Source organism: Gavialis gangeticus, unplaced genomic scaffold, assembly GCF_001723915.1.
Source record: "Gavialis gangeticus isolate Ggan-Ray unplaced genomic scaffold, GavGan_comp1, whole genome shotgun sequence".
Taxonomy (NCBI): domain Eukaryota; kingdom Metazoa; phylum Chordata; order Crocodylia; family Gavialidae; genus Gavialis; species Gavialis gangeticus.
Genome location: NW_017729025.1, coordinates 145,469,293 through 145,485,135, shown reverse-complemented (window position 1 = coordinate 145,485,135; position 15,843 = coordinate 145,469,293). Strand labels below are relative to the sequence as shown.

At 40.9% G+C, this 15,843-nt stretch overlaps 1 protein-coding gene across 9 annotated transcripts in view; it reads right to left on the bottom strand.

Annotated features, from left to right (window-relative positions):
• Positions 1-356: 356 nt before the first annotated feature.
• Positions 357-15,843, bottom strand: part of NAP1L4 (nucleosome assembly protein 1 like 4) — a 60,809-nt gene continuing 45,322 nt past the window's right edge. For 7 of the 9 annotated variants that reach the window (XM_019519714.1, XM_019519712.1, XM_019519715.1 and 4 more), the window contains 3 exons: positions 14,576-14,605; positions 12,954-13,010; positions 357-1,679 (listed from right to left, as the gene is read on the bottom strand). In XM_019519714.1, the coding sequence (XP_019375259.1) occupies positions 1,641-1,679; positions 12,954-13,010; positions 14,576-14,605 (126 nt within the window). In that variant the 3' untranslated portion in view covers positions 357-1,640. Of the gene's footprint in view, positions 1,680-11,380; positions 11,419-12,953; positions 13,032-14,575; positions 14,606-15,843 lie in introns of those variants that run through there. The other 2 variants (XM_019519713.1, XM_019519717.1) reach the window with 2 other exon arrangements.

Here is a 15,843-nt window from a genome sequence, read left to right as displayed (position 1 = left end):
TTTTGGGGGGGGGGGGGGGGGGGGGGGACAAGATCACATAAACCCCCCCAAAACGCAAAACAAAATGGGAGAGTACTACCATGGCTGAAAATTAGAACAAAGTATTCATTTGCAAAATTAGCAAGCTTGATGTTGCAAATCTAAACAAAGCTGTTATAATGCCAATTTATACAAAGCCACTTTTCATAAGCTCTCTAAATTCAAAAAGTTAGCTTATATTTTTGTAGAAAAAGTGTATAGTTACATTAGGTCATACTTGGCATGCCTCGTTACATACTACATACAGAAGCACAAGTAACAGGAGATCAAATTGGTATTCTGTTAACCTAGGAAATTTTATGGACAAGACAACCACCACTTTTCATGTTTCACAACTTTAATAGAATATTCTAACTATTCTGTACAAATTGAAAACACCGTATTAAGTTACAAATGTGTAAGGTAAGGCTGGAGCACTCTACATGCCTGGTCACAGTGTTGATACAGTTGCTATTCAACTGATGCCAGAGATTGGCATTTGGATGCTTAAACTAGAAGTGTGCAACTGAAGTACTGCGCAACAACAACAGGTAGTTTTGAAGACTTCAGAGCTTTTAAACAAATTGTGGAACGGAGTAATTTGAGCTACGAATAAGACACCAAAACTTCAGATTTACCAAGTTAAATTTTGTTAATCTATATGCTCAGAGTGAAAGTCCCTGCCATGCTGGATACTAAGCAATAAGACTATTGGAAATGTTCTGGTTCTTTGGCTGCAACCCACTTCTATTGACAGCAACAATTTGGCTGTAGATAGTTTGGATTTTCCCCTAAAGAATTGTCACTTTGAAGCACGTTCATTTTTGTCTAAGCTACCACCTTGAGAAAGACTAGTCAAATTTTCCTTGTACAAGTACCCATACTTTATGCAAAACAGGAAGAAAATATTTTCAAGTATCTTAAAAACTATTAAAAAGCACTAATTCTTTCAAAGTACTTACAAACATGAATGAATAAATAAATACAAAGATGAACAACTAAGTAAATCTCAAATATGACACCCTTTCAATAATGATAAAAGTAAAATTTACTTCAATTTAATTGGCTTTACTCAGATAATAAATATGACATTTAAAAAAGCGCAAGCACTAATTTGATTTGTAGGTTGCAGGAAATGTTTTTTAAAAAGGGTGGGAGGTGGGAACTAGCAAAAAAGAGTCAAGTCCTATTGCTGCATTTCCTTTAACTACCACTCATGTAATCCATTTATAGTTTAGCTTCTCGGCACATGGGCTATTCCACAATTTTCAAAGTTCAACAAGAAAATGGATAGTCTTTACTTTGTCATTTGGATTATGTCCCTATGAAGAGGCAAGAGGCTCATCAGAAAGCCTACTGACAATTATTTAGCTACAGTGTACCAAAGGCTGTAGAGTGTGCTTTATTTAAACCTCATATTTCCCAAATGCATTGAAGTTGCCACTGTACAAGTTAAGCAAAAAAAGAAGAGTTAGTGAAAAATCATGCATTTTAAAACAAATTAAGTTTAAGCATTGTTAATAAGATTGTGCTGCAGCAATGGAATATCCTGAACTGCAGGCCAGGTATCCAAATATTTGTTACAAGTTGTTCAAATATCACTCTGAAGTGGTATTTCCTTATTACTGTTGTTTGCATTCAGCAGGCTGGCTGGCATCTTTCTGTTTAAAGGAGAAAAAGAAAAAGAAATAGTCACAAAAGGATAAAGCTTACAATAAGCGTTCAGCTGAAAATTGAAATTTGGTCATATGGCTTTTAGTTAAATGTAATACCAGATTAACCCTAAGTGGAGATATCTCCATGTAAATCATGATCCAAAGTTCTTAACTGCAACTCATGAACTTGGTATTGCTCAGCCCTTCAGAAGTTTGAGACTTATGCTTGGCTTCTCTATAAGTCTCCATCAAAACAGCCCAGACTTTCTAATTCAGTCTCCTAAATAAATGGCCTAATTTTCAAAAGGGCTCAAGCCAAATGGAGCTGCAGTAGCCATAGAAATTTGAAAGCAAGAGTATCAATCCACTTGGTTAGGAGTCAAATTTAGAAAGTCTTGGCCTCTGTATTGAAGATCAGGAATGCTGGTTACCCTAACAGGTTGTGCTCCCCTCCAGGCTACAGAGAGCTGCATTTGTGTCAGCTTATACATATTGCTGTATTTTAGACCGGGTGCTCCATCTGCTTAGATCTTTGCAATTTACACACTACCACTTATACAATTTTTTTAAAATACTGAATTAACATTCCTCTTTTGTTTGTTTCACCTTTCAGCCCTGCTTACTGTAAGACAAATACTAAGTTTCCTGAATAGTACAGTAAAAAGGAAAGTGAGGTACAGAAGAGACAAGAAAGACAATGCCCAACTTTGTGGAATAATGTATACCTTTGATAAATTAATCTAAAAACAACAGAAATATTTAATATTGTACTAAAGCAAGAATGAAAGCACTACATTTGTTTGTCAACATAACTGTGTACATGCCTATTTTCCCCAACTGCTTTTCACATAACACTGAAATGAATAAATTTGCACTGACCTATCCCTGAACAAGAGAATTCCTTTGTGAAAGGACAAGTAGACAGCAACAGCAGAGAAATTATTTCTTAGAAAGAAAAAAAAAATACTGGATATAGTTAAACTTCAAAGTCTACATTACACTTCGGGTAACATTTTCTAAAATCTAAGTGCTTATGCGCCTAGAGCCTTACTGACAGATTGTGTGTAACTTATGTTCCTACATATCCAAATTCCACTTTAAAAGGTAGCTTTGTGCTTTAGAAAAATGCTATCCTTTAGTTACAATTAAAATGCAAGCTGCAAAAAACTACCAGTGAACTACTGCCGCACTGCCAAACCATATCCCACTCAAGCATGGCTGGACCTCCAGCATGGCAGAGAAGGGAAGTGAAACAAAAAACAGAAAATAGCCTACGCAAATCATTGCACAGACTATTCATAAATGTAACAACTGATCTGGTTCTGTGAAACTTCAGGAAGTTTCAAGACACATGAGTGTGCCTAGAGAACACACTGCCAGCAGGTCTCTGCCAGTTCTAATTTTGTAGTAGAGGGCTGACTTAAGGACATCCACTATCTTCCATCTTGAGGACGTCAAACTGGTCAAGAATCACTAAGCATAAGTCAATTTCTCAGAGATCCAGGCCCTGAAGTATCTTAATATCTACCCATGCTTTAATATATACCCTTTGCACATCATATGGAGCAGCAAAACTAGTGCTGAGACAAAAATACTATTTATAATGCTGACAGCTGCATTCCGTATTAGCTTCAATCTCCAAATGATCTGTGTGCAGCCCCACACAGAGGCAGAGACACACAGATAACTGTTAGAGGTATGCAAAACAGGCTGTAATCAATTTGGATTCCAGCTGAATCAGGGACAGTGATTCAATTTGCTGATTTGGATCACTGCCCCCGATTTGATTCGGCTGAATCTGAAGGTTCAACGCTGATTCGGAGAATCAGCGATTCGGCCATAGAAACAGCTTTAAACATTCTTTCTACATACCTCAAGGTACCAAAAACACTGCAATGGTGGGACGAATTGAGCATCCCACAGAAACGCAGGGTGGCCCCCGTGTGCTAGGCAGCAAAGCCAGAAGTGGATCGGAAGTACTTCCGTTCCACTTCTGGGTCCTCTGCCAAGCATGCTGGGGACCCCACTCCCCCCGCCCCCAGCTCAGCGATCAGCTGTGGGGGGACCCCAGGTGCTTCCCCCAGACCCAGGCGGCACCAGTCGCCAAGCTGGAGGAGCACAGGAGGGGACTCCTGCAGACCCGGAAGTGCTTCTGGTGCACTTCCAGGTCTGCTGCCGAGTGCGCTGGGGAGTCCCCCATGCTCCTGTGAGATGCTCCATCTGCCCCAGCATCACAGCATTCACAAGCCACCTGGTACCTTGAGGTACGTAGAAAAAAAACAACATTTAAAAAGCTGTGTTTATGTCCAAATCGCCAAATCAATTCGCAGGGTTCCGATTAGATTCAGAGAGATTAAAGGGTCTCCCAATTCAGTTTGGATTCGGAGAGTCAGCCACCAAATCGAATCAGGGATGAAAGCTTTATACAGCTCTAATAGTTGTACTATTTCACATAACCCCCCTCAAAGTTGCACTTGGTTTATGTACACTTGAAAAGCAATCTTTGACAGAGCTGCTTCGCTAATAATCCAGTGACAGCCTAGAATCTAACACCACCCACAAAGTGTTGGCTTGTGGTAGAGATTGCAAGCTGCACTTCAGCATTCAAAGTGGTCAATGAGCTGGTTCCTTCCCAACTGCCAACATTCTCACCTAGACAGTTGTTCAGTGGGTCAGTTCCATCTCACTTAGACACCAGCATGATGGATCAAATTACCCTATGTCAAACATGATGAGAACTGGCCACATGATACCATGCGCATTTCAACCCAAGTCACCCATTTCAACCGACATTTGTAAAAAATGCTAAGCAGTTTATCTTCAGCGGGCAGCTTCCAAGGCAAACCAACCACTGCACAAAACTACAACTCTGTTCTTCAAGGAGCAAAACAGGGCAGGGCAGACAGAACATATTCTATGAGTGTATTCTACCTATAACTACTCATAGTTTCAGATTTTCAGCATTGAGGGGAAAGTAGCCAAACAGATCCAAGACAATGCAGTTTCCCAAGTACCAACTGACCTCTGGCTCCTCAGACACACAACCCCATCCCACCTGTTAGACAGTCTGATGTCCTCCAGACTGGGGGCATAATTCCACAATACATGAATCACAGCATCATAGCAAAACGGGTCTGGAAGGGACCTCACAATGTCATCTATTCCAATCCCCTTGCTCAGGGCAGGATCACTCTCACTTAACCACCTCAACAGTGTGGTCGCATCCAGACTAGCGCAGCTGTTTGGTTCTCTGAGGACAAGTAGCAGTGGCACACCTTGTGCTGCAGCTACTTGTTCCTGGGGAATGCCTGTGCCACAAGCATTTTGGCATGCAACAGGATACCCTGGGGGCAGCAGGGGAGGCTGGGGCCAGCACTGGGCTGGCCCCAGCAACCTTACCTGGGGTCCTCCCAGGGCTGCAGCCACAGTGCTCCAGCCCAGCAGAGCCTGGCTGGCAGCCATAGTGCAGTTCTGGGCGGCCTGGCTCAGCTTTTCAGCAGCACCCACTCCCCATGCTTGCACTGCTCTGTTTTTTTCTGTGAGTTTTATTTGGCCCCTGGATACAGAAAAAAACCCACGGCAGCACACACCCAGGCAGTGTGCCCTCACAGCATGGAGAACACCTCAGTGTGTGGTATGTGGTGTTGCAGATGTGTTTGCAGCGCCACATGCCACACAGCCACGCTCATTTGGACACACCCTGTGCGTCCAACCTGTTCTCAGGCAGACAAGGTTCTTTGGGTAAATGTGATATCTTTTATTAGACCAACTAAATAGTTGAAAAAAAATTTGTTCTTTGCAAGCTTGCAGGTATAAATGCTATTCCTGCTCTCAAAAATTCCAGAAGTGGAGATTCCACAACGTCCGCTGCCTCCTAATCTCCAACCTAGATTTCTTCTGTTGCAGCTTGAGGCAATTGCTCCTAGTCCTGTCCTCTACAGTCACAGCAAAAATCCCACCTCCATCCTCTCTACAGGCACCCTTCAGGTATCTAAAAACTATCAAATCCCTCCCTTAAGTCTTCTCTTCTCCAGACTTAAATAACCCTAGTTCTGTCAGCTTTCCCTCAAGTCATGTTTCCTAGGCCCCTAATCATTTTTGTCACTCTCCACTGAACTCGTTCCAATTTGTCCATGTCCTTCTTAAAGTGAGAGACCAAAAACACAGTACTCCAAGCGAGGCCTCACCAGTGCTGAATAGAGCAGAGGAACCATCTCCCTTGATTTGCAGGTGACACTTAATACAACCCAGTATGCTATTGGAGGGGGTGGGGTTTTTTTTGTTTTGTTTCACAACAAGCACACTGTTGGCTCGCATTCAGTTTACAGTCCTTCTCTGCAGTACTAGCCAGTCATTCCCCAATCTGCACTTAAGATGGAATAATTACATGCACAAGTGCAGGACTTTGCACTTGTCCTTCTTCAATTTCACAAGTGACTGCAGACCATTTTTAAAGTCTGTCCAGCTCGTTCTGGATCCTAACCCTACACTCCAGAGTGTCTGCTACTCCATCCAACATAGCATCATCCACAAATTTGTTAACTGTGCACTCAATCCCATTATCCAAGTCATACAATATTAACAATGCTAGACCTAGGGCAGACCCCTGATGAACCATATCTGATACCTTCTCCCAATCTACTAATGACTAATTGGGCATAATGATCTAACCAGTTATATATCTATTGTACTTTCATCTAGTCTGTATTTCCTTAGCTTGTTCATGAGAATGTCATACAAAACCATGTCAAAAGCTTTGATCAAGTCAAGGTATATCATATCCACTGCTCTCTCATATCCACGGAGCCCATCACTTTATTACAAATAAAATCAGGCTGGTTAAAAATGACTTGCTCTTGGTGAATCCACACTGCCTGCTCCTGATCACCTTGTGCTCCTGTAGGTGCTTCATAACAGATTCCTTGAGGACCTGCTCTATGATCTTTCCCAGTATTAACATCGCACTACTGGTCTGTATTTCCCCAGGTCCTCCTTCTTCCCTTTCTTAAAGATGGGCACTATTTTTGCACTTTTCCAATCATCTGGGACCCTGCCTGACCTCCACAAATTCTCTGAGAGGAGAATCAATTCCTTCATTACCTTAGCGTACAACTCATTGGGCCCTGTCAACGTGAAAGCATCTAGCTCTTCTAAGTAATCCCTAACCTGTTCTGCCATTACCTTAGACCAGTGACCCAACCTTTTGGAGGCACACCTGCCAAAATTAGCCACACATGCTCCCCATTCTCCTTCCCTGCCTAATCTACTGCTCTCCTTTCTGCTTCTTCCCCTGTGCTCCCTGACTAGATCTGCTACACTGCTTTCTGCCCTGCTTACTCTTGTACTGCCTACCCCCTCACTGGTTTACCATGTGCCACGTGTGCCACAGGGGTGGCTACCCTTGACCCAAGCCATTTAAACTCCTTGCCCATTTTTGCTGCCAACCGCACTTGTCATCTGGCAGCTGCCCCATTTATGAAGTTCTTATTTTGGCCTAAAGTACTTCATACTTCTCTGCCTCATGCATAAACTAAACTCCCCTCTGCACTCTTGTATGGGACCTATTATTTCTTTAGTATTCTTCTCACTCCTGACATACTTGTAGTCTCTTCTTGTCTCCTTGTATCCCTGCCAGCTGCATCTCAAATCATGCCTTGGCCTTATTCATTTTCTCCTTGCATGCCTTTGCAATACTTATACCCTTCCCTAGTAATATGACCAAGTTTCCACTTTTCTAGGATTGCTTTGAGTTTCAGCTCACTGAGGAGACTGCTAGGCTGGTCTCCTGTTGCAACAGAAGAATGGGAAGTGCCTACTCCTGCACCCTGAGAAGGATCTCCTTAACATGCAGACTGCTTCCCCGCCCCCCGCCACCTCAGACTTCCCTCTCCAGGGATCCTGCCCACCAGTTCCCAAAGTGTGCCAAGTCTGTTTTTCTGGACTCGAGTGTCTTTATTCTAATGCATTCCTTCCTTCCTCCCCTTAGCATCTTGAACTCTATCATTTTGTGGTCACCATCACCTAAATTACCTTGAGTGACGGCTACTCTGGAGAAGCTATATTGCATATTGTACAACTACTACTTTCAAATGTTGTATGTCATTTTAGTGATGGAAGTCCAGAAAAAAAATACCTCAAAAGTCGGGCTTCTGCTCTTCCTTAATGGTAATGTAGAATTTTTACTACAGCTCATCATTTATGTCAAGGCATCTGTTCCAAAGCCTTCAATTCTTATTTTACAGAACTCCACAAGTCAAAAGGCACTAATTTTAGAAACCCACCATTCACCTTTCTAGCACTGCTCAATGCCCATACTAGTTGACATAGGACATACTACTGGATGATTCAAAGAAGAGTTATCTCCTTCCTTTCTACACTTCTACAAGTCAGTCTCTTGAAATCTTCCAAATCTGTCACAAACGAAATATTCCATTTTGTTCTATGTGCTGACTGATATGGACATATGGAAGTTGATAACTGTTCTTCTTTTCTAGGTTCTATATTTTGTTTCTCAAATGCAGCTCAATTACCAGGTATTTTATGATCAACAGAAACAAACACTAGCTTCGCTGGGGAGAGAACCAGCCATCTGACGCTACGACTATCCATAAGAAAAGATTAACAAACTTTCTGAGGTCCAGAAATGCCAAGATGTCACATCTTAATGATTCTGGTAACCCTCAGTAAGTTGCCCAAGATTCAATCCTAAATGGCAAGAGTACACAAATTTCAAATGCAGATGTTGGAAATGACTTCTGAGTGAAACAAATGTAAAGCATTGTGCTCCAGAATAGGAGTTCCTGAAAGGCTCTCCATCTATTCACGAAAGAAATATTGTCTAACTCCTTAAAATAGATTTGCTGGCTAGTGGTGGAAGCTTCAATTGTGGTTGCTTTGAAGATGGAACAAGTACTTGGAAGCAGTAGTTACTGTCCTCTTAGGAGGGAATGTTTTTAATTTAACTTGAAACTATGGTAGTGAACTGAGCCAGTTAACTTCTTTTTCCTCTTCAGGTAATAGCATACTTGCTCAAACTGGTTAGCCAGCTAGAGCAGCATTTCTCAACCCATGGGTCTCACAACCAAACAAGAATATAGGAAAGGGTTGTGAACAACCTTTAAAAATCGATTCCCCTTTAAAGGATAAAAAGATGGGAAACTGGCTTTTTCCTTGCAGACTGGCAGAGTTCCAGACTGTGAGGATTGCTTGTGGCCCCCCTGCCCCACACAGTGGGGCCTGGGGGCAGATCGGGAGTGAGGGGCACTGGGTCAGGACTGGCCATTGATGTTTATAAGTAGGTCCTGGTACAAAAAAGGTTGAGGACCACCGAGCTAGAGGACACAGCCCTTAAAATGTTTTATTTTTTTTATTTTTTTTGAAGGCACAAAACGTGCCAGTCAAAAAGAAACAGAATACTGGAAAATACTGAAGTTTTTCTAGAGGCTCAACTACATAAAACAGCCTTCTTCACCTAGACTCCAGAGCTTAACCCTTTGCACAGGTTAAGTGACATAGTTCTTCCTGGACATTTTACCATCAAAATAAGATGCAATTAAAAAGAGAGAAAATGGAAAAAAATGAAAATAAAGTCAGAGCAAGAAAATAAGATTTAAATATGAGCACTGTTGAATACAATTAGCTAGAAGGGAGGAACAAAGTAGGAATGGGAAAACAAAGTCTAGGAGGAGGTTTGATATGTAGCAAAGATTGTTAGTACACAGAAAGGTGAAAACTTTTCCAGACGTAGTGAAAAAACAGAATTTAAAGAAAAGAAAGAGACAAGAACAGTACAGTAAAATCTCTATTATCCAGTACTTCACCAACCGAATATTTTATTAACCGGAGTTTCCGGCCAGCCAGATGCAAGGGGGGGCAGCGGAAGCTCACATGCAGAGGCCACCACCACCCAGTGCTGCCGCTGCTCCATATACAGCTGCCACCCCCCCACCAGCCAGACATTTGTGGGGGGGAGGGAGGGGGAGCTTGCATGCAGCAGCTGCTGCCACACACCCCCTTCCCACCTCTGCTCCATGTTATTTCAGATAACCGAAGTTTTTACATAACTGGCAAACCCCCCACCTTGGGGATACTGGATAACAGGTTTTACTGTACAAAGAATGGGTGGTTTGGGAAGGGAGCAATGAAAAAGAAATTAAGAGCATATTATTACGCATCTATTCATAGCATTACTTATCATCAAGAGTACTATTATTTTGTTTGGAGAGGAGCAAAAACAGTACCTTATAAAGGCAGGACAAGAAATCTGAGATTTATTCTAAAAGACAGGGAATCACTGAATTCACAAAATAGAGACAGAAGTCACACTGGTGAGAAGATCATTTTAGCTGCTGAATGTCTGAAAAGCTAATTCTCATCTTTTGCAAGCTGATAGAAGGATGTTACACTAGTCCAGGCATGATAGTGGCATGAATGTATTCTGGTAGACAAGAGGTGGGGGGAAATAGATGTTTTCAAAGCAATAAGATTTATAAGTCAGAAGATAAGCTCAGCCTTAGGGCTGAATGATGGGAAGGATACTGAATATAAAAATCAAGAGGGAGGAACAGAACTGGGAAGAGTCGCATTTGTCATGAGGTTTGGGAAACACCAAGAAGAAACACAAATACAAAGATGCAACCCTGGAGTAGAATAAATTTCTAGGTCTGGGGTACAGACAGAGAACAACTGTAACGCTACTGAGCGATACCCGTTATAAGCTGTTATTATACATTTGCATGATTCTGTAGCAACCAACCCGGCTCCAATTTCCACCCCACTTCGTCCAGGGTCAAAGTTGGGAGGAATTCACTAACTTGGTTAGATGAACACCTTGCTGGGGTCGTTTGACCGCAGTACTCTTTCCTGCCATGGCAGGGGGTCAGACTAGATGATCTTCTTGGGTCCCTTCCGACCCTAGAAACTATGAAACTACATACTGTTGCAGGATCATGCAGATTCAGTTCCAGGCTAGCATTTGCTATATGCTTCCATGTATCAGCCTCCTCTCCCCTCCCCACATGAAATGGTTACAAATGTACATTTGTTCATGCTCTTTGTGAAATTCTGTGTGAACAGGCACCTCAGGGGAAAGGGAAGAAAGGAAGTATGACCATGAAACATCAGAAAACAGAAGGCAAGAGAAAGAGGATTCACTAAAAGCATAACTATGTAGAAGAGGCAAACAAGGGAAGAGAACAAGGAGAGAGAGAGAGAGTTGTGACAGTCAAACAAGAACTTCCCCTGGCATAAGTATGACAGCCTATGTCAGAAAGAAAGGAACAAAGACACAGATTTAGAACAAGTCAGCGGAGCAGAATGGAAAAGGAAACTAGAGGTAACTTGCAAATACACAGTAAAAAAGAACTCAATGCAGGCCAGTTAAGAGATGCAAGGGATATGGTACCAACTGAAATACAAGAAAATAATCTCAGTTATGTACATACATTCTATAACCCTGAAGTGCTACAAGGCAAGTCATGACTTCTGTCAGGGAGGCAAAGAGGTATTCTAGCTTTAAAAAAGACACACGACACTACTCAGGAGTGTCTATCCACAGAAATTTTCTTTTTTTCTCTAAACTGCTAGTGAGACCTATACCCAAAATTTCCCAAAATTTTTTATGCCAAGAAGTAACTGTAAACAAACCACATGTCATGGGCTACAAATCGGAAGCTTGCAAGTTAGGTACGAATGGAATTCCACCTTACCTAGAAATGTATGAATGATAAACAGACTTAAATTACACCTAAACAGGGAAAAAAATTAAAAGGAACTGTCAGCATGAAAGAAAAGTGAAATTACAAAATCATACAGGAGGCAACAACCAAAACCTTCTAAAGATACTGTAATAAATGCTTCTACAAAATACAATACATCACAGGGCATGCTACACGATATGTAGCTATGTCCGAGGGATCATAGCCATTGTAGCTGGTATAGACTGCTAGGTTCCTTCCTTTTAAAGCATCTTTGATACCATTATACCAATACTAATGTGTTTTGCTCTTCAGTTCTCCCACCACTGCTTTTCTATTCCTTTCTGAAAAGTCAAGAAAACAGTGAATTAAAAAAGTGTCAGTGCCACTCTTTCTTCATTTGGGAAGGATTTCAACAAGGATATAAGTTTCTACCAACATGTAACGTTTCCCTTTAAGAGACAAGAATGATTATGGAAAATGGCACTCGAAAGGATTTACAGTGGTCAATTGCAAAAGACAGTGCATCAGTAACATAATCTAACTGCAATTTTCTTCAGTTTTGTGCGCTAGTTATTTCCTTTTATTTGTGCTAGTGAAAAAAAATGAAAAAGGTGCTGTGTGAACAGCAGAGTGAATAAAACATTGTCTGTACTTTCCCTCTCTATATCTAACTATAGTTTAGATATTGTTTAGGTGTCTGAATCATGGCTGAAAAGAGACTGGAAGAGAGTAGTGCCCATAATCAACTGAGTTTTAAGCTAAATTATACTTGGCACATGTCTGTTTGAACAGAGACACGACAGGATGGCAGAGGGCTGGATTTTGCAACACAACCAGAAAAGAAAGCAGCTAAGTTATTAGTTGAGGGGAGAGGTGGGGGAGAGGGAGTAGATGAGCTAACAAGCAACTGTAAAAATGAATTGGTGTCTAACATTTAGACTTCAAACCGATAGGATTCCGATATGTACAACCCTGTAAAATAGTTTTTTGGAAAATTTTCTATATCATTTCCCTTTACTTTATATAGGCAGATGAGGAACAATGTTTCTGTTCCAGTGCAAGTAAAACAAGGGATGGGAGGCAGGGGTGGAAAGCAGGGGGTGAAAGGACCCCCCTTACCCCCAACTATTCAAAATACATTGTTCTAAGAACTTATAAAAAAGCCTTTGGCAATAACAAGTATAAGGAAAATAAATGTAAAGAAAAATCTGCAATTAGAATTGGTTCTCTTCAAAACAGCAGAGAACAGTGGTGCTCAACCTTCTGGCCGTCTGCACCAGATGGAATGGCACAGGGCCAGCCCTAACCCCCAAACCTACCCTCCCAATCCAGCCCCATGTACTTCATGTAGCATGCAGGTCCATGTAATCCAACCCACAGGGTTTCCAACAGGTCTGGAAATTTGGCAGCATAGAAGCAGCAATTATTACCACCACCACTCCCCACTGCCAAATTTTCAGGCCCATGGGGAGCATAGCATAGAATCCCAATGTACTTTGTGGTTACTGTCCGAATACTTATAAACTACTGTAATAAATGAGGATCTCACCCATATACCTATAAAAACAAAACAAAAAAGTACCTTAGGCTCACTTTCTGTATCCTCCTCTTCCTCTCCCTCCTCTTCACCTTCCAATTCCTATGACAGGAAGAAAAGAGACTAAAAGAAATTAAAATTAGTTTAAAAAGCAGCTGCTTATGGTGAGGAAAGCCATCTAGTAGAACTAGTGCAAATATTACATTCCTGTGTCTTTCATCTATTAAAAATCACTTGGGCTGGGGATAAGGCCTGACAAATCATCTGGCCTGGAGTGCTGGCTTACACATTCATACGGAAGCTACTGCAAATTTCCAAAAGGTCATGTTTTACTTGTTATGTCATTATGAGTTTCATACTTTTTGTCCTCCACCTGCCCACCCCACCCCCAGCTTTTTCTTGCTGGGCTCATGTATTCCTGTACATGGTGCTATACCACTAGTGTCCTTTCAGCTCCTCTCCTTGCATGTGCCTAAAAGCAAGTGCTAGCATTTCTGAATGGAGGCAAATAAGCAACTGATCAAGAGCTGGTTTTACAAAAAGCTCAGATTCTTCACTGCCAAAAGGCTGAACTCCTCAAAAAATAGCCAGATACAGTCCAGACCCAAAGTTAGGCCATTTTACCATAACATTGTTATGAAAAGTTTTGAACATACCATGACGACGAGTGGGGCAGGGGGAAGGAAATCACATATTGAGTTATTTGCCAAAGCACAGTGTCCAAATTTAACACTTTATTTTAGTGAAAAAATTGTATAGTGACTATCACTGTTGTGCTTGTGCTCTAACAACACCGAAACAAATGAACTTCAGTTTTAAATATTAACCAGCTCGGAAGTAGTTCTTGTAAGTCCTTCATTTAAAAATTATTTTGAAAGGACCACATACATTTTAAAAAGAAAGGCTGAACCCTAGGACACAAGACTGCCAGTTAGCGGGATACATAGCCTGTACTTTTTTTTTTTTTTTTAAGTCATCTTCCATTGCAGCCCAAGACTTTACCTTTATAAACAGCTATATCAAGATCCATCATTGCAACCCTTACAACTACCCACAACAGTTTTCTTTGGTTTCTTCATTTTAAAATGACTCCACTAGTATCGAAAGTGCCAATCCTCAACTCCTCTCAGGTGCAAAAACTAACTGCCATAGATTGTAGCACAAAAATACTGGACAGAACTACGATGAGTGCTCATGTTGCTTGTAGACATTAAACACACACCAAAACATGCTTTACCAGAAGCAGCAGCAGCATGTTACTTCAACCAGGCTCTGCTGTGTCTGCAAATACTGGGTGCTTCAGAGGGGCTTTTTTGAATTGGCTTTAGCTAAGTGCCATCTCCTATTAGATAGGAAGTGCCTGATTTTTACAGACATTGGGCAAGCCGAGTTGAAATAACACACTGCCTCTTCTAGGCATGTGTGGGTCTTGGCACAGGAATGTGCCAAGTTTCAAGTCAAGTGCCTTTTTTTTTTTTTTTTTTTAAACATCTGCAAGCACCCCTCAGGTACAGCTGTAGCAAGAGACAGAATAAATATACATTTCATATCTTACTATTAAACTATGAGAACAAATTTTGGAGAGAACTATGAACATAACAGCTCCATTTTTGCCCAACAATTGATAACTTCAGAAAAAGAAATATGGTTAGTGATATGCATCTTACCTCCTCTTCTCCTTCTTCTCCCTCTTCAAACTAAAAACAAAAGAAAAACCAGAAAAAAAAACCAAACACACACTTTTAGTTCTGCAGAATATTTTATGTACATATTAGCTATAGTAGGCATACCTCATGAAACCTACAGCACATTTTATTTAAAAACATTAGTACTTACACCATTGCAAAGTGGCTATACAGTACTAGCTGTATTTTTTGGCTGTGGATGCCATTATACAAAATTAAAGAATTTGCCTTCTGTCCTATGCCAAACTGGGAAAAGAATTAGGATTCTAGAACTCATCTCCCAAGTCTAATTTGTTTCCCATTAAACTACCCACTGTCGCCTCTAGATGATGACAATGATTCCTGCATGAGAGAGGTCATTTAATCTGATCAAACAAAAGGAAATCTCAACCCGGAAACATGACTGCAAAACACATGTCCCTAGTAAGAAGCACCTTTTTCTTGAGCTGTCTCAGTTCTGCAAGAGACACAAAGATACAAGCCATTACATACATGCACAAATGCCTACAGGATTTGTGAAAAAGGCAGCATAATTCCACTCTAAAAGCCAAGTCAAAAGCGTAAGTCTACAACTCATAGTAAGTTAAATGTCCATAAGCACTTTTTTGAATACTGTACATTTAGATTAGAAGCTGAAATAATACACTGACACCCCTTTTTGCTGTGCTTATAGGATACTCACCATGAATCAAATTTTTTTTTTTAAAAAAAACTTATTTAATGGGATTTGGTGAAAACAAACATCAAGGATATTTTTTTAAATATAGCTTTCAAATGAAAAAAATTCAATTTGCCCTGATCAAAATTGGTCAGTGTAACAGCTTGGAAATACATCCTTAAAAAGAAATAAGAAAACTAGTCTGCTCCCAAGCCAGAAGTCTTTTGTTTTGTCTCCATCTAGTGTCTGTGTGCTACTGTAACACAGACTGCTTCTCTCACTCACATTCCTATAAAGTTGCCAACTCAAAAGAGAGACCAAGTTACAATTTGCATTGCTTCAATAAATCAAACTTAAGCTGCAACTCAGCCAGCACAATGAAAGCCCAAACAACTCCTAACATCAGCTCTGCAAACTTCTGCAAAATCTTAAGTTCTCCTATCAATATATACTGAGACTGTAACCATCCCAGAGGTCAGCCACTATCCTGCTGCAATTCAACAAAAAGCTGCCAGTAAAAGGAAGCAGCAGATTAAGTGAGTGGTGTGATGTTAAGTCAGGTAGGAAAAAAAAAAAAAAAAAAAAAAAAAAA